Raw genomic sequence first — 22,773 nt, 5'->3', positions numbered from 1 at the left:
TAGGACACGGGGCAGTGAGCACAGGGGGTGATGGGTGAATGGGACTCGGTGCGAGTTAGGACACGGGGCAGCGAGCACAGGGGGTGATGGGTGAACGGGACTGGGTGCGAGTTAGGACACGGGGCAGTGAGCACAGCGGGTGATGGGTGAACGGGACTCGGCGCGAGTTAGGACACGGGGCAGCAGAGTTTTGGATGAGCTGAAGTTTACGGAGGGTGCAAGGTGTGAGGCTGGCCATACAGCGTTGGAATGGCCGAGTCTGGAGGTAACAAAGGCACGCTGTCATAGCCAGAAGTTGGTTTGGTTGAGATTAGCTAAGCCAACACACAAGATCTGGGTTGAAAGGTGGGTCTGTACCACTCGGGACACTGTGAGGGAAGTGAGTTAGTGGCTCAGGTAACTCATCAAATTGTTTCCGAACCTTTCTCTCTCTCTCTGAGCTTGTTAGTTTTTGTCTCAACCCTTCACCTGGCATTGGTGTTGAGAGGCAAGGGGACACAGAGAGAATTTCTCCCCTCCTTAACCTTTGTGGCTCTGTTTGAAGTTCTCAGTCTGTAATCTCTGGGAGCGAAAAAAAATTCTTTCAATGCAAATTTGAGAAGCTGTTAAAGAGAGAGAGAGAGAGATGTGACGTCAGGGTGTGTTTTAAGTAAGAGGTGGTTAATGAGAAACCGTGTTTGTGTGTGTGTGTGTATCAGGGAGGAGTGCTAGGAACTGTGTGCGAAAACCCAAGCCGCCCTTTGCAGGCAAGCGGAGAGTTGAGTCGAGTCGGTATGTTCCAGGCTGCAGTTAGCCAACATGTACGTCAGCTATCTCTTGGATAAGGAAGGCAGCATGTATCCCAATTCTGTACGGCATCCCGGCTTGAACCTGAACCCCCAGAATTTTGCTCCCCCTCCTCCTCCACCTCAGTATTCCGACTTCGCCGGCTATCATCACCACGTTCCCGGGATCAGCACCGACCCGCACCACGGCCAGCCCGCCGGCACCTGGGGCTCTCCCTACGCCCCGTCTCGGGAGGAATGGCACGGCTACGGAACCGGCGCGCCTGCCGTCACCTCCTCGCCGGGCCAGCTGGCCTTCGGCCCCTCCGACTTTGCTCCCGTGCAGCCCCAGGGGGGAGCGGGCCTACTGCCTTCCATGAGCAGCATGGTCCCTCAGCTCTCTCCGAGCTCCCCCAGGAGGAATCCCTACGACTGGATGAGACGCAATCTTCAGCCGAACCCTCAAGGTAAGATGGGAATTCTGGAGCGGGAATGGAGTCGTTCCTGTTTGGTTTTATTCTTTACTGTTCTGTGTGTCGATCCTTTTTTGCCTCAAGTAAAATCCGGCACCCGGGAACGCTAAGGGTGTCCGAGAAAGCATTAACCCAGATGTTTATGGCGAAATATGTCTGAGCTGCAGATTTGGTCTGATTTACGCTCCTGTGAAGTTCTGTATACGTTGAAGGTGTTGTATAAGTGGGAGTTGTTGGTGTTGTGTTGTCGTGTTGTACGGTTACATTGGCCAAAAGTCACCTTCTCTGGGTGCCGAAGTAGGGCCGAGACCGAGGGCACTGTCCAAGAGGGAGTTTCAGGAGGGTTTTAGAAGGTGGGGGCGGAGGGCTGGAGCTCACCAGATCAAACGCACAAGAATTACAGAGGGCCGGTGGGTGGGGGGGCGGAGAGGGGTCGGGGGGTCGGGGGGGAGGAGGGGAAGAGGGGGGAGAGGGGGAGGAGGGGAAGAGGGGGGAGAGGGGGAGGAGTGGAAGGGGGTTTGATGGCACCAATCTCGTCCCTTGAGTGAAGGGAGGTGGAGGGAGTCTTTCTGGTTCAGTCGGGCGAGCAGCGAGTGCGAGCTGGAGGAGGTTGGGCGCGGTGCGGACGAGGCCATGGAAGGTTTTGAAAATGGGGATCTGAAACTCTAATGGCTGGGGGTGGCGGTGGGGGGTTGCTGAAGGTCGGGAAGGAGGAGGGTAGTGGGGTGGTGAGAATTCGGACTGCATCAGATATAGACCACGAGGCTTTCTCTCTATTCCTTCCTCGAAGCTCCAAATACCTCATCCTACACAATCTCTCTTGCTGTGTGGAAATCGAGAATCACCACGCACTCTCCTAGCCAAGCTCAGTCTAGCCCCAGAGCCCCAAAGCTGCACAACTCTTCACCTCCCTCAGTCTCCCCCTCTGTTTCCAACAATCGACAGACATCTGAAGCTCAAATATGGTGTCACCTAATCAGCGACTGACCTCACCGTCTCTGCAGCTTTTTTAGAATCTTTCACTGCGAACCCTCTCAAGACAGAACAAAAACATTAAAAATCCCCAAAAGGAAATAAAACCATAAAACAGTTCTTTACAGTTTTAATTGTCGCGTAGGCAATCGGATCGGTCCAGGTATTAGCTGCAGCGTGCCTTCTCATTACAGTTAAACGCAAGACAGGGACAGATCCGTCTTTCAGATGAGACGTTAAACCGAGGCCTCGTCTGCTCTCTCAGGTGGATGTGAAAGATCCCACGGCACTATTTCGAAGAAGGGTAACATTGCTGTTTGTGGGAGCTTGCTGTGCACAAATTGTCTGCCGTGTTTCCTACATTACAACAGTGACTACACTTCAAAAAGTACTTCATTGGCTGTAAAGCGCTTTGAGACGTCCAGTGATTGTGAAAGGCGCTGTAGAAATGCAAGTCTTTTCTTTTTTATTATATTTTATTAGCCCTTGTGTAAGTTCCTTAAGGTACAAGATGGGTTAATGAGGCAGTGGGGGTAGATTTTGACTTGCCGCGATGGTGCGCGAGTCGGCGATAATGAGTCGGCAGCCCGCTCTACGTCCCTCCCCATTTGGCTTCAACGGAAATAAAAATGGAGAGCGATCTGAAAGGAGCTGCCGACTCGCTATCGTCCAACTTACAGCGTCGCAAAAACAATCAATATCTACCCCCCACCCCCCCCCAGTGAGTTTCAGGCGGAACAGGAATCAAACAAAAAAAACATTGGCCCAGAAATTCGGGTCGGAGGCTTCCCGCAGGTGCAAGCCCCCGACCTGCACTTACCTAGCGCGCCGGCCGTTGAGCTGTGGGCCCGCGTGGGATTCCGATCCAGGGCCTCCTCCAACTGCCGGCGCGCAGTGCTTGCGTATCCCAGGGGCGCAGTTAGTTCAAAGCGTCCCCTGGGATCACGTGGGTCATGGAGAGCCAATCGGAGCAGGGAATGCTTCATTCATAAAATTGACAGGAAGAGCTGTCAAATCTATAAATACTATAAGCCCCAAAACATCACTAAATCTTCAAATAAGTTTTAAAAAATCACATTTTTAAAATAAACTATAAATTACATGAAATAACTATTTTAAACAATAATTTAAATTTTTGAAAAAAATAATTTTATTTTCTAACGGGGCTAAAAATAAACTTACCTTTCTTTAAATATTTAAAAATAATAGACCTGTGGAAAAAATGTTTTAATTTTAATTAATTCACCACTTACCTTGTAAAAAGCAGGCCTTGTGACTGCTTTTTAAAAGTGTAACTTCTGGAGACTTACCCTCCCGGGAAAACCTGCAAAAAAAACGGAAGTTCGATGCGCACGCGCAGCCTCTCCCGCGCACGCGTTCGAGCTCTGAACCCCTTTTTTCAGGGGAACGGAAGTGTCGGTTTCCCGCGCATGCGCAGTGCATGCAGGAAACTGGCACTTCCATTGGGCTTATGGGTGAGTACCCTGTGCGTACTCACCCGTGGGGACCCGAATTTCTGGGCCACTGTGAATTTGCTCGGACTTCTAACTTGGCCGGAAAGTACAAGAGAAAGTTCTGGAGAGTCTGAGCAAATTCAGGCTCGCTGATTTATCAATTTACAGGAAACTTTGTGCTATCCGGCACCCACGGAGCTGCTGCCGTTGCCTCAAAACTGCCGTACTCTCCAGAGTTAATGTTGAGAGATACGGAGATTCTTATCTCCGTATTTGACAACTAACACTGTTGCTTAGCAACAGCTTCTAAACACTCGGGTGTGGCCCTAAAGCTCTGTAGCTGAAGCTGTTGCTATAGCTACAGACCTTGCACAGCTTGACTGTTCAAACAAAGCAAAAAAAACAAACAAAAAGAATAAAAAACGGCTGCTGATTTTTGCCGGTGGCTCCAGATTGCCGGATAGCTCACCTCCGGATAGCACAAAGTTTCCTGTATTACAATTTGTTTTAAATGAACCAGCACTGCAACCAGGAATCCAGTGTGTGATTGGTAACTGGGGGAAGAAGTACAGAGAATGGTCAGCAGAGAAACAGGCCATTCGGTCCCAACAGGTCCGTGCCGGTGTTTATGCTCCACACCAGCCTCCTCCCACCCCTCTTCATCTCACCCCATCAGCATATCCTTCTATTCCTTTCTCCCTCATGTGTTTATCTAGCCTCCCCTTAAATGCATCTACACTATTCGACTCAACCACTCCCTGTGGTAGCGAGTTCCACATTCTCAGCACTCTCTGGGTAAAGAAGTTTCTCCTGAATTCCCTATTTGATTTATTAGTGACTGTCTGATATTGATGGCCCCGAGTTCTGGTCTCCCCCACAGGAGACTTTTTGTACCATTGTCCTCATATTGCTCAACCTGTGGCTGTGATTCTGCAGGGAATTGGGACTATAGCAGATAGCTTCATGTGAAGACCTAGCACCAACCCGGGCTTGATGGGCCGAATGGCCTCCCTCGGTGCTGTACATTGCTATGTCCTGTGAAATCAATTTTAATGACGTGTTGCAAAATTTAAATCAAAAATCGAATCAAAAATTTTAGCAAAGAAGAAATTGTGGATCTTATTGATGGGTTTTAAAATTCTCATCCTTGTCTTCAAATCCCTCCGTGGCCCTCGCCCCTCCCTATCTCTATCCCCACAACCCCCTGAGATCTCTGCACTCCTCCAATTCTGGCCTCTTGAGCTTCTCCGATTTTCTCCGACCTATTTTTGTGTCTTCAGCAAATTTGGCAACTATACCTTCGGTCCCTTCATCCAAGTCATTTATATAAATTTTAAAAAGTTGAGGCCCCAGCACTGATCCCTGTGGCACACCACTCGTTACATCTTGCCAATCAGAAAATGACCCATTTATGCCTACTCTCTGTTTCGTGTTAGCTAGCCAATCTTCTATCCATGCCAATATGTTACCTCCTACACCATGAGCTTTTATTTTCCACAATAACCTTATGTGGCACCTTATCAAATACCTTCTGGAAATCTAAGTACAGTACATCCACCGGCTCCCCTTTATCCACAGCACATGTTACTTCCTCAAAGAACTCCAATAAATTGGTTGAACATGATTTCCCTTTCACAAAACCATGTTGACTCTGCCTGATTACTTTGAACTTTTCTAAGTGCCCTGCTATAACATCTTTAATAATAGCTTCTAACATCTTCCCTATGACAGATGTTAAGCTAACTGGCCTGTAGTTTCCTGCTTTCTGTCTCCCTCCCTTTTTGAATAAAGGAGTTACATTCGCTATTTTCCAATCTAATGGAACCTTCCCCGAATCTAGGGAATTTTGGAAAATTAAAACCAACACATCAACTATCTCACGAGCCACTTCTTTTAAGACCCTAGGATGAAGTCCATCAGGACCCGGGGACTTGTCAGCCCGCAGCTCCAACAATTTGCTCAGCACCACTTCCCTGGTGATTATAATTTTCTTGAGTTCCTCCCTCCCTTCCATTTCTTGATTTACAGCTATTTCTGGGATGTTACTTGTATCCTCTATAGTGAAGACCGATGAAAAATACCTGTTCAATTCAACTGCCACCTCCTTATTTTCCATTATTAATTCCCCAGACTCACTTTTTATAGGATCAACGCTCACTTTGTTAACTCTTTTCTTTTTAAAATATCTATAGAAACTCTTACTATCTGTTTTTATATTTCTAGCTAGCTTTCTCTCGTACTCTAATTTTCCTCTCCTTATTAATTTGTGGGTTGTGGGGCTGGAGGATGTTACAGAGATAGGGCGGGGGTGAGGCCATGAACACGAGGATGAGAATTATAAAATCGAGGCGTTGCTGGACTGAGAGCCAATGTCGGTCAATGAGCACAAGGGGTGATCGGTGAATGGGACTCGGTGCAAGTTAGGACACGGGGCAGCAGAGTTTCGGTTAAGCTCAAGTTTATGGAGGGTGTAAGGTGGGAGGCTGGCCAGAAGAGTGTTCGATTAGTGGAGTCTGGAGGCTTTACAACTGTTCTTCTTCTTAGGCAGTCCCTTGGAACCGAGGATGACTTGCTTCCACATTAAAAATGAGTTCTCAGGTGACTGATGAGTCCAATGCGGGACCTACAGACTCTGTCACAGGTGGGGCAGACGGTGGTTGAAGGGGCGGGTGGGTGGGGTGCTTGGGTTGATGTGCGCTCCTTGCGTTGCCTGCGCTTGGCTTCCGCTTGCTCCCGGCGAAGAGACTCGAGGTGTTCGGCGCCTTCCCGGATGCTTCTCCTCCACTTTGTGCGGTCTTGGGCCAGGGATTCCCAGGTGTCGGTGGGGATGTTACACTTTTTCAAGGAGGCTTTGAGAGTGTCCTTGAAGCGTTTCCTCTGCCCACCTGGGGCTCTCTTGCCGTGCCGGAGCTCCGAGTAGAGCGCTTGTTTTGGGAGTCTCGTATCGGGCATGCGGACGATGTGACCCGTCCATCGGAGTTGATAGGGAACTGTTAGGGATGCAAAGAATCTCGTGGGTAGATTGGGGAGTGATGGGGAGTAGTTGGTGTGAATCTGTCAGATGTTCTGTCGTAGTTTAAGTTTTCTCACGGTGTGCTACAGATATTGCAGCGATAATTGTAAATGTAGAACCTGCGATCTGGTTGCATTTGAATAGATCTGTTTGAGCTTGCCTGCGAATACAGTCCCTTGCACTCTTGAGTGGAGGCTACACGATAAACACCAAAACCGAATACAGTGCGTGAGGTTGAACCAAGTCCCTCTCTGAAAACATTGTCATTTAATTTTCTTTTTTAACCGACAAAGTACATTCGGGAGAATCATTATTCCTGCGATGCAATCTGTTCCTGAAATCTCAATGCACTAAAACAATTTGAATTGTTCAATAATCTGTATGAAACAATCGAGCGGGAACTTAATACTGAAAAAAAGTTATTGAATTAACTGACTTTGTGAAGTAAGATGTGTTGATTGTAGATCCATTGCCTGCCATTTGCCGTGGCTGAATTTAAAGAGATGTGTTCCCTCTGTGTGATATCAGCAACACACAAATGGTTTTGTCTGAATTTTCATTGCCTTAAATGTTAACCCATTAATTTTTAAAAGTTGTAGCACTCACTTGTTAAAGCGCGAGCCAGGAATCTCAGGCAACGTATTAATTACTGCCATTGGACAAGGAGAAGATTAATGGCACTCTCTCCTGTTGTGTCGGTACCTTTCTACCTAGACACAATTTAGGACTCAGAACTCAGAGATTCAAACATGAAGTGCTTTATTGGAAGGAAAGGAAGTTCAGGAAAGTTCCGAACAAAGAGAGCTAAACTTAACAGAGAACACCCAACCATTTATCTCCTGTGACAGTGCCACCACAGGTGGGAGGAGAACACACAATACATAACATCTCCCTCTCTAACTCAATTGTTCCCAGGACATCGAGACTCAGTTACTCACCATCCCTTCCTCCTGCAATCTGCAGGTTGCCAAAACCCAAGCTTGGTGCTTTTTGTTTAATTTATTCATTCATGGGAGGTGGGAGTCCCTGGCAACGCCCACCTCCCATGAATTGCCCATCCCTCGTAAGACCGCCTATTTCCACCTCCGTAACATCGCCCGTCTCCGCCCTTGCCTCAGCTCATCCGCTGCTGAAACCCTCATCCATGCCTTTGTTATCTCTAGACTCGACTATTCCAACACACTCCTGGCCGGCCTCCCACATTCCACCCGACGTAAACTTGAGGTCATCCAAAACTCGGCTGCCCATGTCCTAACTCGCACCAAGTCCCGTTCACCCATCACCCCCTGTGCTCGCTGACCTACACTGGCTCCCGGTTGAGCAACGCCTCGATTTCAAAATTCTCATCCTTGTTTTCAAATTCCTCCATGCCCATGCCCCTCCCTATCTCTAATCTTCTCCAGCCCCACGACCCCCCCCTTTAACTCTGGCCCCTTGAGCATCCCTGATTTTAATCGCTCAAACATTGGTGGCCGTGCCTTCAGATGCCAAGGCCCTAAGCTCTGAAATTCCCTCCCTAAACCTCTCCGCCCCTCTCTCCTCCTTTAAGATGCTTCTTAAAACCTACCTCTTTGACCAAGCTTTTGATCATTTGACCTAATTTCTCCTTATGTGGCTCGGTGTCAAATTTTGTTTTATATTCGCTCCTGTGAAGAGCCTTGGGATGTTTTACTACGTTAACGGCGCTATATAAATACAATTTGTTGTCGCTGTTGCCCCTTGAGAAGGTGGTGGTGAGCCGCCTTCTTGAACCGCTGCAGTCCGTGTGGTGAAGGTGCTCCCACAGTGCTGTTAGGGAGGGAGTTCCAGGATTTTGACCCAGCGACGATGAAGGAACGGCAATATATTTCCGAGTCAGGATGGTGTGTGACTTGGAGGGGAACTTGGGAGGTGGTGATTTTCCCAAATGCCTACTGCACTTGTCCTTCTAGGTGGTGGAGGTCGCGGGTTTGGAGGGTGCTGCTGTAGAAGCCTTGGCGAGTTGCTGCAGTGCAGCCACGGGGAGTCGATGGTGGAGGGAGTGGTTGTTTAAGGTGGTGGGTGGATGGTGCCACTAACTCCTTACCTTACTGAACTTTACCTTCCCTACGTGACAGCTAACACAGGCTGGACAATCTCGATACCGTACCACTCAATGCTCAGGTATATAGAAACCGATCTCAGTGAACGTTTAATTGGAGCTGAATTTGGTCAGCAACACAGCCTCTTGTGGGTGGAGACCAGAACTAGGGGCCATAAATATAATATAGTCATAGAGTCATAGAGTTATACAGCACAGAAAGAGGCCCTTCGACCCATCATGTCCGCGCCGGCCATCAAGCCCTGTCTATTCTGATCCCATTTTCCAGCACTTGGTCCGTAGCCTTGTGTGCTATGGCGTTTCAAGTGCTCATCTAAATGCATCTTGAATGTTGAGGGTTCCTGCCTCTACCACCCTTTCAGGCAGTGAGTTCCAGATTCCAACCACCCTCTGGGTGAAAAAGTTTTTCCTCAAATCCCCTCTAAACCTCCTGCCCCTTACCTTGAAACTATGTCCCCTGGTTATTGACCCCTCTACTAAGGGGAAAAGTTCCTTTCTATCTACCCTATCTATGCCCCTCATAATTTTGTACACCTCAATCAGGCCCCCCCTCAGCCTTCTCTGCTCCAAGGAAAACAAACCCATCCTGTCCAGTCTCTCTTCATAGCTGAAGCGCTCCAGCCCAGGTAACATCCTGGTGAATCTCCTCTGCACCCTCTCCAATGAAATCACATCCCTCCTATAGTGTGGCGACCAGAACTGCACACAGTATTCCAGCTGTGGCCTAACTAGCGTTTTGTACAGCTCCATCATAACCTCCCTGCTCTTATATTCTATGCCTCGGCTAATGAAGGCAAGTATCCCATATGCCTTTTTAACCACCTTATCTACCTGTCTTGCTGCCTTCAGGGATCTATGTACATGCACACCAAGGTCCCTCTGATCCTCTGTCCTTCCTAAGGTCCTACCATTCATTGTGTATTCCCTTGCCTTGCTAGTCCTCCCAAAATGCATCACCTCACACTTTTCAGGGTTAAATTCCATTTGCCACTGTTCTGCCTGTTGGATCCGTGATTCTTAGAGTATGATGTTTTTCCAATAACTACACGGAGGCTGTAACTTAACAATAAACAGGTGTTTACTGGAGTAGGGTAGTCTCAAGACTGGCAGTACAGAGGCATGCTCAAGGCTTATATACAGGTGTGGTCACTGCCGGTACTACAGTATACTGGAGCTGTAAAAGTAGTTCTCTCTTAAAGGTACATACACTACAATTCCTCCCCTTTTAGATTAGCAGTACCCATAATATTCAAATAACAATTAACACTTTAACATGCACATTAAACAGAAATAGTCCATTTATAGATTCAGTCTTTGGGGCGGCTTCCTGATCCTTTCTGGATAGCGCCTTTCCTGAGGTTCTTGTTCTTGGTGCGGAGGCAATTCTGGCCCCCTTTCGTCGGTTAGTTCATCAGTTTCCACTGCTACTCTTTCTGAGGTAGATGCTACCGGTATGTCGGGTTCATCCCCAGGTACACGAGACATGGGGTTGACTCGTTCCTGTGACGCTAAGATCTGATCGACGTGGCGTCTCACAATGTTCTCCCCGACATCCACTGTGTACATTAATGGCCCCTGCCATGTGCATATCGTTCCGGGTTGCCATTTCTCTGTTCGGTAGTCATGGGCCAAGACTGGTTGTCCTACATTGAAGCTCCTTGTCGGCTTCTCATTGATGTGCTGGAATTGTTTGTCCTCAACATTTCTTCGCACATTTGGTCTGAGCAAATCCAGACGAGATCTCAACCTTCGGTTAAAGAACATCATGGCTGGGGTCTGGTTGGTAACTGCATGTGTCGCATTTCTGTAGGCTAACAGGAAATTGTCCACCTTATGCTGTAGTGGAATTTCATCATCGCACATGGCCTTTATCGCCTTTTTAAAGGTTTGTACGAACCTCTCAGCCAATCCATTTGTGGCTGGATGATACGGGGTGGATGTGTAATGACTTACCGCATTCCTTCTCATAAATTTCCAAAACTCTTCAGACACAAACTGTGGTCCATTATCAGAGCAAATCTGCTCTGGCAAGCCGTTCCTGGCAAATATGGTCCGTAGGACTGCAATCGTTTTCTCTGTAGTGGTTGAGGACATTTTTATCACCTCAGGCCATTTCGAGTGAGCATCCACTGTTATTAAGAACATTGAGTCCATGAATGGACCAGCAAAATCAATATGCACCCGTTGCCATGGAGAGGAGGGCCACTCCCATGGGTGTAGAGGGGCATGTGGTGGTGCATTTTGGAACTTCTGGCATCCTGAGCAGCTCTTGGTTAGGTCCTCGATTTGTTGATCGATCCCCGGCCACCACACATGAGCCCTAGCGAGGCTTTTCATTTTTACCCCTCCCAGATGACCTTCGTGAAGTTCATTTAGCACTCTCTCCCTTAACTTGGGTGGAATTACCACTCGGGATCCACACATCACTGTCCCCTGGCACACTGACAGCTGTTCTCTTCTGGATGAGAATGCTGGCAACAGTGAGTCGCCACGCGTTGGCCATCCCCTCACCGTCAAATCATATACCCGAGACAGTGTCGGATCATTGCGGGTCTCCTTCTCTATATCCGCGTTAGTTACTGGCAATCGTTCAATTATTGACGAATAAAATATCTCGATAGGGTCCTCAGCTGGTGCTTCCTCCACAGTAGGCAGTGGCAGGCGTGATAGGCCATCAGCGTTTCCATGCTGTTTCATGCCTCTATATTCTATTTCATATTGGTTCGCCCCTAGAAAAAGGGACCATCTTTGTAACCGTTGTGCAGTCATCACTGGAACGCCCTTCTTTGGATTAAAGATGGAGACAAGTGGTTGGTGGTCAGTCAGCAAGGTGAACTTCTGCCCATGCAGATAGTGGTTGAATTTTTTTACTCCCCATACTAGGCTGAGGGCCTCCCTGTCGATCTGGGTGTAGTTGCGCTCGGCTGAGGTTAGTGCCCGAGACGCAAAGGCTACTGGCCTCTCCAACCCGTCTGGGAATTTGTGCGACAGCATCGCTCCAATACCATAGGGTGATGCATCACACGCCAACCGAATTGGTAGTGCTGGGTTGAAATGGGCCAACACCTCTTTTGATGTGATCAATTCTTTGCACTTCTGGAAAGCTCGTTTACATTCGTCATTCCATTTCCATGGTACCCCCGTTTGCAGTAGGGTGTTCAGTGGGTGTAATACTGTAGACAAATTTGGTAAGAACTTATGGTAGTAGTTCACCAGCCCGAGGAACGACCTCAGTTGTGACACATTTTCTGGTGCTGGAGCCTTGACTACTGCCTCAATCTTTTCAGGGGACTTATGTAACCCCTCTTCATCAATAACGTGGCCACAATACGAGATCTGCTTCTGGAAAAACTCGCACTTGTGGCGATTAGCTCGTAGCCCATATTCCTTTAATCTAGTGAGCACCTTCTCCAGGTTGGCGAGGTGATCACTGTCATTTTCACCCATGACCAGGATGTCGTCCAAATAACACTGGGTCCCTGGAATCCCTTGCAGGACTTGATCCATCGCCCTTTGCCAAATAGCCGGAGCCGATGCTACCCCGAACACCAGCCGGTTGTATTGGTAGAGACCTTTATGAGTGTTGATCGTGAGGTATTGTATCGAGGCTTCTTCTACCTCCATTTGCAAGTATGCCTGGGCTAGATCAATTTTGGTGAAGCGTTTACCTTCAGATAGCGAGGCGAAAATATCCTCAATCCGTGGAAGCGGATATTGTACCGTGTGAAGGACTGGGTTCACTGTCACCTTAAAATCCCCACAGATGCGGACCTTCTTTGGTTCCCCAGGCGTATTACTCAACGACCTCTTCATTACAGGAACGATGGGTGTAGCCCACTCACTCCAGTCTACTTTGGACAGTACTCCTGAACGTTCCAACCCTTCCAGCTCTGCTTCGACGGCTGGCCGGATCGCATAAGGCACTGGTCTGGCCTTAAGAAACTTTGGGCTTGCATTTTCCTCTATTTTAATCGTTGCTGTTATGCCTTTTAGTGTTCCGAGTCCCTCCTGGAACACTTCTTTTGCGTCAGTTAGCATTTTTGACAGTCGTCCAGGTGTGACGTCGTCATCCTTTTTGGCCTCAACCTTCAGTGCCAGTATGGAATGCCAATCTAATTGTATCTTCCGGATCCATTCACATCCTAGTAGTGGTGGTCCTCCATTTGGCAATACATATAGGTCCATTTTAGGTATTTCCTGGCCTTTGTATATCACTTTCACCCTTATTTTTCCTTTGGGGTAGACTTTTTGCCCCGTGTACTTCTTCAAGACAATCTCTGTAGCTTTCAAGGGTATATGTGAAAATAGCCGCTTGTAGTCCCTTTGGTTTATGACTGTTAGGGCTGATCCTGTGTCCAATTCCATTTTCACTTGGACTCCGTCTATCTTGAGCGTGACCCAGATAGTCTGGTGATCCTCCATTTTGGTTACCTTATGTAGTTTCAGACAACCCAGCTCCTTGCTTCCGGAGTCTGTATCACTTTTCTGTTCGTCTGAACTACTGTCCATCACATTATGTACCTTTTTGTACTTCTCCTGTGGAGATTTCTTGCTGTTGGTTTTCTTCCCTGACCTGCAGACTCTTGCTATGTGTCCTGCTTTTCCACACTGTCTGCACACTTGGTCCTTGAACCAACAATCCTTCTGGTCGTGTGTTGTTCTGCCGCAGCGATAACACTTCCCTGCTCCATATGACATTTCATTGGTGCCATATTCCCGCGCTCTCCCTTCTTCTCCGCTGGCACAAAATGGCGTCTCCCGCGCTTTCCCTTCTTCCCGTGCTCGCCCTTCTTCTCCGTTGCGGCTTCTAAAAATGGCGTCTCCCACGCTCTCCCTTCTTCTCCGCGGCTCAATGGCGTCTCCCGCGCTCTCCCTTCTTCTCCCCGCGGACGCTGTTCAGCCCTTGAGCCCCGGCTGTGCTCTGCGCGTTCTCCTGTGCGCCTTTCCCGTTTCCACCGCTCGGTCCCGAACCCGGCTGCTGCTTTACCCTCTCTCTCTCTGTTTTGTTTTTCCTCGACGCCGCTCGGTTTTCAACCCCCGGCTGCGCCCTGTGCGCTTCACCCTCTCTCTTACCCCGTCGACGCTGCTCGGCTTTTTCTCTGCCGTCGGTCGGCTCCAACCGCCGCTCTCCGGGAAGGGTCTGCGCTGTACCTGTTGCCAGTCTGTTGCTGATCATCGTGGCTGGGGAACCAAGCCCGGCTCTCCACAGCCTCCCCTGCGATGTTCACTCTCTGCCGGACGACTGGGCGGTTGCTCGTGGTCGACGCTCGTGCTTCTGGCCTTGACTTTCTTCCACCGTCCTCCCGGAGCGAATCCTTGAAGGGAAATGCAGAGTTGCAGGTAGATTCGAATCGACCTCGTCGCCACTGTTGGATCCGTGATTCTTAGAGTATGATGTTTTTCCAATAACTACACGGAGGCTGTAACTTAACAATCAACAGGTGTTTACTGGAGTAGGGTAGTCTCAAGACTGGGGGTACAGAGGCATGCTCAAGGCTTATATACAGGTGTGGTCACTGCCGGTACTACAGTATACAGGAGCTGTAAAAGTAGTTCTCTCTTAAAGGTACATACACTACACTGCCCATCTAACCAACCCATCTATATCATCCTGTAGCCTGAGGCTTCCCTCCTCGCTATATACCACTCCACCAATTTTCGTGTCATCTGCGAACTTACTGAACATACCTCCTACATTTATATCTAATGTAGGAGGTATTAGATGTCAATGTAGGAGGTATGATCAGTAAGTTCACTAACAAATAGCCACTAACAAATCCAATAGGGAATTCAGGAGAAGCTTCTTTACCCAGAGAGTGGTGAGAATGTGGAACTCGCTACCACAGGGAGTGGTTGAGGCGAATAGTATAGGTGCATTTAAGGGGAAGCTCGAGAAACACATGAGGGAGAAAGGAATAGAAGGATATGGTGATGGGGTGAGATGAAGAGGGGTGGGAGGAGGCTGGTGTGGAGCAGAAACACCGGCACGGAGCAGTTGGGCCGAATGGCCTGTTTCTGTGCTGTACATTCTATGTAATTCTATGTAACAGACCAGTCATTCTTTTTCGTCTTCTTTCCTATAGCAGTAGCAAAGCAAATCAGATGTCCATATCTAAGTCAGGTATCCAGGCCGAAGCTTCCGGTGTAAAGGCGTGGATATCTTGTAGGCTGCCTGCGAATTTCATCTGAGGGCAGTGCTCAGTGATGTGCTCCAGGGTCTGATCAGGAGCTCCACAGTCACATGATGGGGCTGCTTTAATCTTCTAACTATGGAGAAGGTGGCAACATCGACCATGACCGGTTCTAAATCGTTGAAGGTGGCAGGGCAGGTTGAGAAAACGGTAAAAAAGCATACGGGATCCTGGGCTTCATAAATAGAGTCACAGGGCTGGATTTTGATTCTGGAGGCGTGTAGGGGGCGGGACTACAACTTTTGGGGTTGTAGTCCCGCCTCCATCGAGTTGTGGACAACCCACGCGATTTTCACTTGATTGACCTTGTTGAGCCCGCCCAGCGGACTCAGCAGGCCAATTAAGGGCCACCCGGTAACAGGTGACGTCACAGATTGACATTTCATCTGTCAAGAGCTTTTTGACAGACGAAATATCAGCGTTTGACAGCTGTTTGAAGCTGTCAAACACTGACAATCTGTACACTAAGTTAATTCCTTCCTCTCAGGCTGATTTAGAGATCTCTCCAGAACAGAAAGCTGAATGCTGCAGATTTTGACAGATCGCGGCCATTCTGCTTTCTGTGCCGGTGAGATGAGGGACTCCCGAGACCTGAAGGAAAGAAGGCTGTAAAGGTAAGTAAAACTTCTTTAAACACTTTACACACACCAAACACACTTACCTCTGCACTCATGCACCCATCACTCACCTGAACACCGGACATCTTGACCCCTCCAAGTCCTTCATCCCGACGACCCGCCTCGCTAACTTGGTGTGGTTTGGAGCCGTCGGGAATCCCACACTTCAGGAATAAAAATAGGGATTAGGCTAAAAGCTGCCTGTTCACTACCTGTTAACAGGCAGTTAATTGGCACTAATCCCCTTCCCGCCTCGGGGAGGCGGGTCCCAGTGCGGGTCGGGTACCCGCCTCCTTTGAAACTGGCATGGGGGCGGGTTGGGGGTGGGATGGGTTTGTGCCCCCCCGATTTCGAGATTTTAACCCCCCACACGCCTCCAATCCCGCCTCCACGACCCAATGAAAATCCTGCCCATAGAGTACAAAAGCAAGGAAGTTATGATGAACCTTTATAAAACACTGGTTTGGCCTCAACTGGAGTATTGTGTCCAATTCTGGGCACCGCACTTTAGGAAGGATGTGAAGGCCTTAGAGAGGGTGCAGAAATGATTTACAAGAATGGTTCCAGGAATGAGGGATTTCAGTTACGTGGATAGACTGGAGAAGCTGGGGTTGTTCTCCTCAGTGCAGAGAAGATTGAGAGGAGGTTTGATTGAGGTGTTCAAAATCATGAGGGGTCTAGACAGAGTAGATAGAGAGAAACTGTTCCCATTGGCAGAAGGGTCGAGAACCAGAGGACACAGGTTTAAGGTGATTGGCAAAAGAACCAAAGGCGACGTAAGAAAAAACATTTTTACGCAGCGCGCGGTTATGATCTGGAATGCACTGCCTGAAAGGGTGGTGGAGGCAGATTCAATCACGGCTTTCAAAAAGGAGTTGGATAAATACCTGACGGAAAAGCATGTGCAGGGCTACGGGGAAAGGGCGGGGGAGTGGGACTAGCTGAAGTGCTCTTGCAGAGAGCCGGCACGGGCTCGATGGGCCGAATGGCCTCCTTCTGTGCTGTAACCATTCTATGATTCTATGATTCTAAGTATACGCAGTGCATTCGAATCTTCAGTACTGTATTTGTAGACCCCAACACAAGGGCTGGATCAGGGAGGGAGAGAGGCCAATGGAACTATATTGTGAGCGCACCAGTTAGAACGAGCTGCTCACTCAGGCGCCAAAAGTGAGAGCAAAGGCAGAATATTCACTGGGAAAGCTCACCATCTCGAAATGGCAAACTGCATTAGTCATGGGAGATGGTACCTGGATACAGAAGTGGCCTCTAGTTTTACACATTCTTTTTCCGAGTGGCAGTCAGTGACCAGTGGGGCACCGCAGGGATCGGCCCTAGGACCCCAGTTATTCACAATATATATAAATGATCTAGACAAGGGAACTAGATGTAATATCTCCAAATTTGCAGATGACACAAAGCTGGGTGGGTGTGTGTGCTGTGAGGAGGATGCCGAGAAACTCCAGTATGATTTGGACAGGTTGGGTGATTGGGCAGAAGCATGGCAGATGCAGTATAATGTGAATAAATGTGAGGTTATCCACTTTGGTGGCAAAAACAGGAAGGCAGATTATTATCTGAATGGCAATAGATTGGGAGAAGGGGAAGTGCAACGAGACCTGGGTGTCCTTGTGCACCAGTCGCTGAAGGTAAGCATGCAGGTGCAGCAGGCGGTTAAGAAGGCAAATGGTATGTTGGCCTTCGTAGCGAGAGGGTTCGAGTACAAGAACAGGGATGTCTTGCTGCAGTTGTACAGGGCCTTGGTGAGACCACACCTTGAGTATTGTGTGCAGTTTTGGTCGCCTTATCTGAGGAAGGATGTTCTTGCCATGGAGGGAGTGCAGCGAAGATTCACCAGGCTGATACCTGGGATGGCAGGAATGACGTATGAGGAGAGATTGGGTCGATTGGGCTTATACTCGCTGGAGTTTAGAAGAATGAGAGGGGATCTCATTGAAACTTATAAAATTCTAACAGGCCTGGACAGACTGGATGCAGGAAGGATGTTCCCGATGGTCGGAGAGTCCAGAACCAGGGGTCACAGTCTAAGGATAAGGGGTAAGTCATTTAGGACTGAGATGAGGAGGAATTTCTTCACCCAGAGAGTGGTGAACCTGTGGAATTCTCTACCACAGAAGGCAGTGGAGGCCAATTCATTAAATATATTCAAGAAGGAGTTGGATATATTTCTTAAGGCTAAAGGGATCAAGTCCAAAGATGTGCAGGTTAGGTTGATTTGGCTATGATAAATTGACCCTTAGTGTTACGGGATTAAATACATGGGGTTACAGGGATAGGGTGGGATATGTGTCGGTGCAGGCTCGATGGGCCAAAATGGCCTCTATCTGCACTGTAGATTCTGTGATTCTGATTCTGTGATATGGGGAGAAAGCAGGGACAGGGTACTGAGTTTGGATGATCAGCCATGATCGCATTGAATGGCGGAGCAGGCTCGAGGGGCCGAATGGCCTACTCCTGCTCCTATCTTCTATGTTTCTATGTTTCTATGTGGATTTAAAGTTGAATGTTCCTATCAGTTTATGTTCTTCAAGTAGCAACAACGATAACTTGTATATAACACCTTTATTGTAGCAAAATCAACCCAAGGCGCTTCACAGGGGTGCAGTCAGATTACATTCGACATCGAGCCCCATAAGGAGATATTAGGACAGGTGACCAAAAGCTTGGTCAAAGAGGTAGGTTTTAAGGAGCATCTTAGAGGAAGAGAGAGAGGTGGAGAGGTTTAGGGAGGGAATTCCAGAGCTCGGGGCCCAGGTGGCTGAAGGCACGGCCGCCAATGGTGGGGCAGAGGGGAGTCGGGGATGCGCAAGAGGCCAGATCCGGAGGAATGCAGAGATCTCAACGGTTGTGGGGCTGGAGGGGGCGAGGCTGTGGAGGGATTTGAAAACAGCGGATGAGAATTTTAAAGTCGAATAGGCAAAGAGAGTGTGGTATCGTGATCTTAATGTCGATGTTGATGTGGGAGAGGGTGGGCCTCTGGAGAGGCTTGTATTGCAGCTCCTTCAGCAACACAGTCAATATGCTTGAAGAATGGAGGTGGAGATGTAAACAGGGCTGGTGACACTGAGCAACAGAAGGGGCTGCTCTCTACCATTGTCCTGGCCTGGGTTCTGTATCTATGGAGCTGCGATACACGCAGTCGCTGCCCTTTGACCTGACTCCCTGGCTTTCTGTTTCTCACTGTGTTTGTCAAACACTCTTTTTAAATTTCAAACCCCTCCTTGCAAATTCACATCAAACAAGTCTCCTGGTTAGAAAAAGATAGGCACAATCTCAGCCATCTGTTCTTGTGTTCTTAGAATTGTCGTCTATTTGGCAATGGAAGGTCAGAGGTCAAAGTTTGTCTTCTCAGTTTTGTCAGGCCTGCTATGTTAGTGTGAGTGTGAGTGTGGGTCCCTATGTGCATGCTCACGTGAATGTGTGTTTGTATGTGTGTTCATGTGTCTGCGAGTGTATATCTGTGTGTCTCTCTTATGTTTGTGTGTCTCTATGTGTGTGTCTATGTGTGAATGTATGATTTTGTGTGTGTCTGTCGGTATGTGTGTGTGTGAGAGTATGAGAGCATTTGTGTGTGTGACTGTATGTGAGTGTGTGCATATGAGAGTGTGTGTATGAGAGTGTGTCTGTGTGTGAGTGAGTGTGTATGAGAATATGTGTGAGTGTGTGTATGTCTGTGGGTGAGTGTATGTGTATGAGAGTGTATGAGTGTGAATGTGTGTGAGTGTGAGTGTATGAGTGTGTGTGTGTGAGTGTGTGTATATGAGTGTATGAGAGTATGTGTATGAGTGAGTGTGAGTGCGAGTGTGTGTATATGAGTGTAAGTGTGTGTGTATGAGTGAGTGTGAGTGTGCACGTATCCTGCAGCCATTCCAATACACACCAACTAATCCTTGCACTAAATATTCTCATTTGAAGAGCTGTAAATGGTTAAATGCACTGATGACTTCCTCAAAAACACGATAGACCTGAAGGCGCACGGTCCAGAGACAGTTCAACGTGAAGTGGGAGCTTAAAGTACACATTATGGGCTCTGAGTCAGAAACAGGATGCAATGCAATTGTTTCAATTTATTGGATCTATATGTTAATTGAAGTTGGCAGAGACTTTATTGCTTCTGTTTTATTGATTCATTGCCCCTCTGAACTTTCATCTCCTGTTTAGGATGCAAGTGCTCTGTCCTACACACCCTTCCTCTGCACTGCATCCTGTGTCACAGTCAACATAAGAACATAAGAAATAAGAGCAGGAGTAGGCCACACGGCCCCTCGAGCCTGCTCCATCACACCCCAGTAATGGGGTGGTGATGGTCCCCTCCAGCTATGGGGCGGCGTAAAAAAAAAACCCTTAATTAAGGGGCGAAACAAAAATAAGATCATGGCTGATCATCGGCCTCAACTCCACTTTCCCACCCAATCCCCAGATCCCTTGATTCCCCTGGAGTCCAAAAATCTATCGATCTCAGCCTTGAATATACTCAACGACTGAGCCTCCACAGCCCTCTGGGGCAGAGGATTCTAAAGAATCACCACCCTCTGAGTGAAGAAATTTCTCCTCACAGAAATTCCTACATTACAACAGTGACCACACTTCAAAAAGCACTTCATTGGCTGTAAAGCGCTTTGGGACATCCGGTGGCAGTGAAAGGTGCTATATAAATGTAAGTCTTTCTTTCTTTCTTTCTCTTCATCTCAGTCCTGAATGGCCGGCCCCTTACCCTGAGACTGTGACCCCTAGTTCTAGACTCCAGCCAGGGGAAACATCCTCCCTGCATCTACCCTGTCAAACCCCCTCAGAATCTTATATGTTTCAATGAGATTAGGTCAAGATTTGTTTGACTGTATCCTTCTCTAACTCACTCCTTTCCAGGGTCTCCCCTCCCTCAGTCTTGTCCCCCTGCAATTTACACCCATCAGGTAAGGTTGTGTAGTGGCTATGTCCCGAGATGAGCTTCAGACAACATAGCTTCTCCATCACCAAGACTCTCCCTAGCATCTGTCTGAGGCTGAACCACACTGTCCACAACCTTGCTGTCGTATTTGACCCTGAAATGAGCTTCTGACCACATTACCGCACCAGAACAAAGACCACCTACTTCCACCTCCGTAACATCACCCGTCTCCGCCCTTGCCTCAGCTCATCCGCTGCTGAAACCCTCATCCATGCCTTTGTTACCTCTAGACTTGACTATTCCAATGCACTCCTGGCCGGCCTCCCACATTCTACCCTACATAACTTGAGGTCATCCAAAACTCTGCTGCCCCGTGTCCTAACTCGCACCAAGTCCCTTTCGCCCATCTCCCCTGTGCTCGCTGACCTACATTGGCTCCCGGTCCGGCAATGTCTCGATTTCAAAATTCTCATTCTTGTTTTCAAATCCCTCCATGGCCTCGCTCCTCCCTATCTCTCTAATCTCCTCCAGCCCCACAACCCTCCGAGATCTCTGCGCTCCCCCATTTTCATCGCTCCGCCATTGGTGGCCATGCCTTCAGCCGCCTGGGCCCTAAGCGCTGGAATTCCCTCCTGAAACCTCATCTAATGTCCCTTTGGGGAAGGAAACCTGCCGTCCTCACCCAGTCTGGGCCTACATGTGACTCCAGTCCCACACCGACACGGTTGACTCTTAACTGCCTCATTTAATTTTTTTCATTGTGGCCACCGGTATTGTCATAAATCTCATCATCGAGAAACTACCTATGAAATAACACTGGACGGCCAGCTGGTGGTGCCGTCCAAGGAGTATAAATACTCGGGCGTGGGCCCAGCTTGCTCAGGGACATTTTGTAAGACAGGAACTAGTGAAGTACAACTAGACCTCCATATTCTGAAACAAGTTGATTAAAGCCTTGCTCTATGCTCAAACCAAGTGTGTAGTGAGTTTTATTACGTCAGGTATTACTTTGTAAAGTTACCCAGCACTGTTTTAAATGTTCTGAAGTGGCCTAGCGAGTCACTCAGTTGCATCAAACCGCTGCCAGTGCTTAGAGAAGGCCCACTAACACTACCTCAGGGCAACTAGGGAAGGGCAATAAATGCCGGTCTTGTCAGCGAAGCCCACAACCCAAGAATGAATCTAAAAAATGCCTTTTAGAACCCAGGTTCGGTGTTATCCAGCCACTCCTACTTAATTTATCATGTCCTCTCTTCAAATCTTTCTAAACTTGGCGATGTCTCTGGCCTTTGACCCTTCACTTGGTGGATTTACAGCAAGGAGACAGCTAATTACATAGAAACATAGAAACATAGAAGATAGGAGCAGGAGTAGGCCATTCGGCCCCTTGAGCCTGCTCCGCATTCAATGCGATCATGGCTGATCATCCAAACTCAGTACCCTGTCCCTGCCTTCTCCCCATATCCCTTGATCCCTTTAGCCTTAAGAAATATATCTAACTCCTTCTTGAATATATTTAATGAATTGGCCTCAACTGCCTTCTGTGGTAGAGAATTCCACAGGTTCACCACTCTCTGGGTGAAGAAATTCCTCCTCATCTCTGTCCTAAATGGCTTACCCCTTATCCTTAGTGTGGAGATGCCGGAGTTGGACTGGGGTGGACAAATGTAAGAAGTCACACAACACCAGGTTATAGTCCAACAGCTTTATTTGAAATCACAAGCTTTCGGAGCGCTGCTCCTTCGTCAGGTGACAAAGGAGCAGCGCTCCGAAAGCTTGTGATTTCAAATAAAACTGTTGGACTATAACCTGGTGTTGTGTGACTTCTTACCCCTTATCCTTAGACTGTGACCCCTGGTTCTGGACTCCCCAACCATCGGGAACATCCTTCCTGCATCTAGTCTGTCCAGTCCTGTCAGAATTTTATAAGTTTCAATGAGATCCCCTCTCATTCTTCTAAACTCCAGCGAATATAAGCCCAATCGACCCAATCTCTCCTCATACGTCATTCCTGCCATCCCAGATATCAGTCTGGTGAATCTTCGCTGAACTCCCTCCATGGCAAGAACATCCTTCCTCAGATAATTCTTAAACTCTGTGCAGAAAATCACGGGCTGGCTGGTATCCTTTTAATGTTTACAGCACCCATTTCAAACAGTGCGGGTTCAAGTCCCACTCCAGAGGCCCGAGCACAGAAATCCAGGCCAACACTCCCAGTGCAGTTACTGAGCTCCGCCGCGCTGTCGGAGGCGCCGTCTTTCCGATGAGGCGTTAAACCGAGGCCCCGTCTGCCCCCTCTC

General features: G+C 48.3%; 1 protein-coding gene across 1 annotated transcript in view; it reads left to right on the top strand.

Moving 5' to 3' along the window:
- The first annotated feature begins 703 nt into the window (after nt 1-703).
- The window catches only part of cdx1b (caudal type homeobox 1 b), a 121,072-nt gene continuing 99,002 nt past the window's right edge, over nt 704-22,773 (top strand). Inside the window, exon 1 of the mRNA XM_085996029.1 lies at nt 704-1,231. Within this exon, the coding sequence (XP_085852155.1) occupies nt 799-1,231 (433 nt within the window). The 5' untranslated portion in view covers nt 704-798. The remainder of the gene's footprint in view (nt 1,232-22,773) is intronic.

Source organism: Somniosus microcephalus, chromosome 8 (genome assembly GCF_052327205.1).
Source record: "Somniosus microcephalus isolate GS21.2 chromosome 8, FLI_Smic_1.0, whole genome shotgun sequence".
NCBI classification, from domain to species: domain Eukaryota; kingdom Metazoa; phylum Chordata; class Chondrichthyes; order Squaliformes; family Somniosidae; genus Somniosus; species Somniosus microcephalus.
This window is presented reverse-complemented; position numbering and strand designations above follow the sequence as displayed.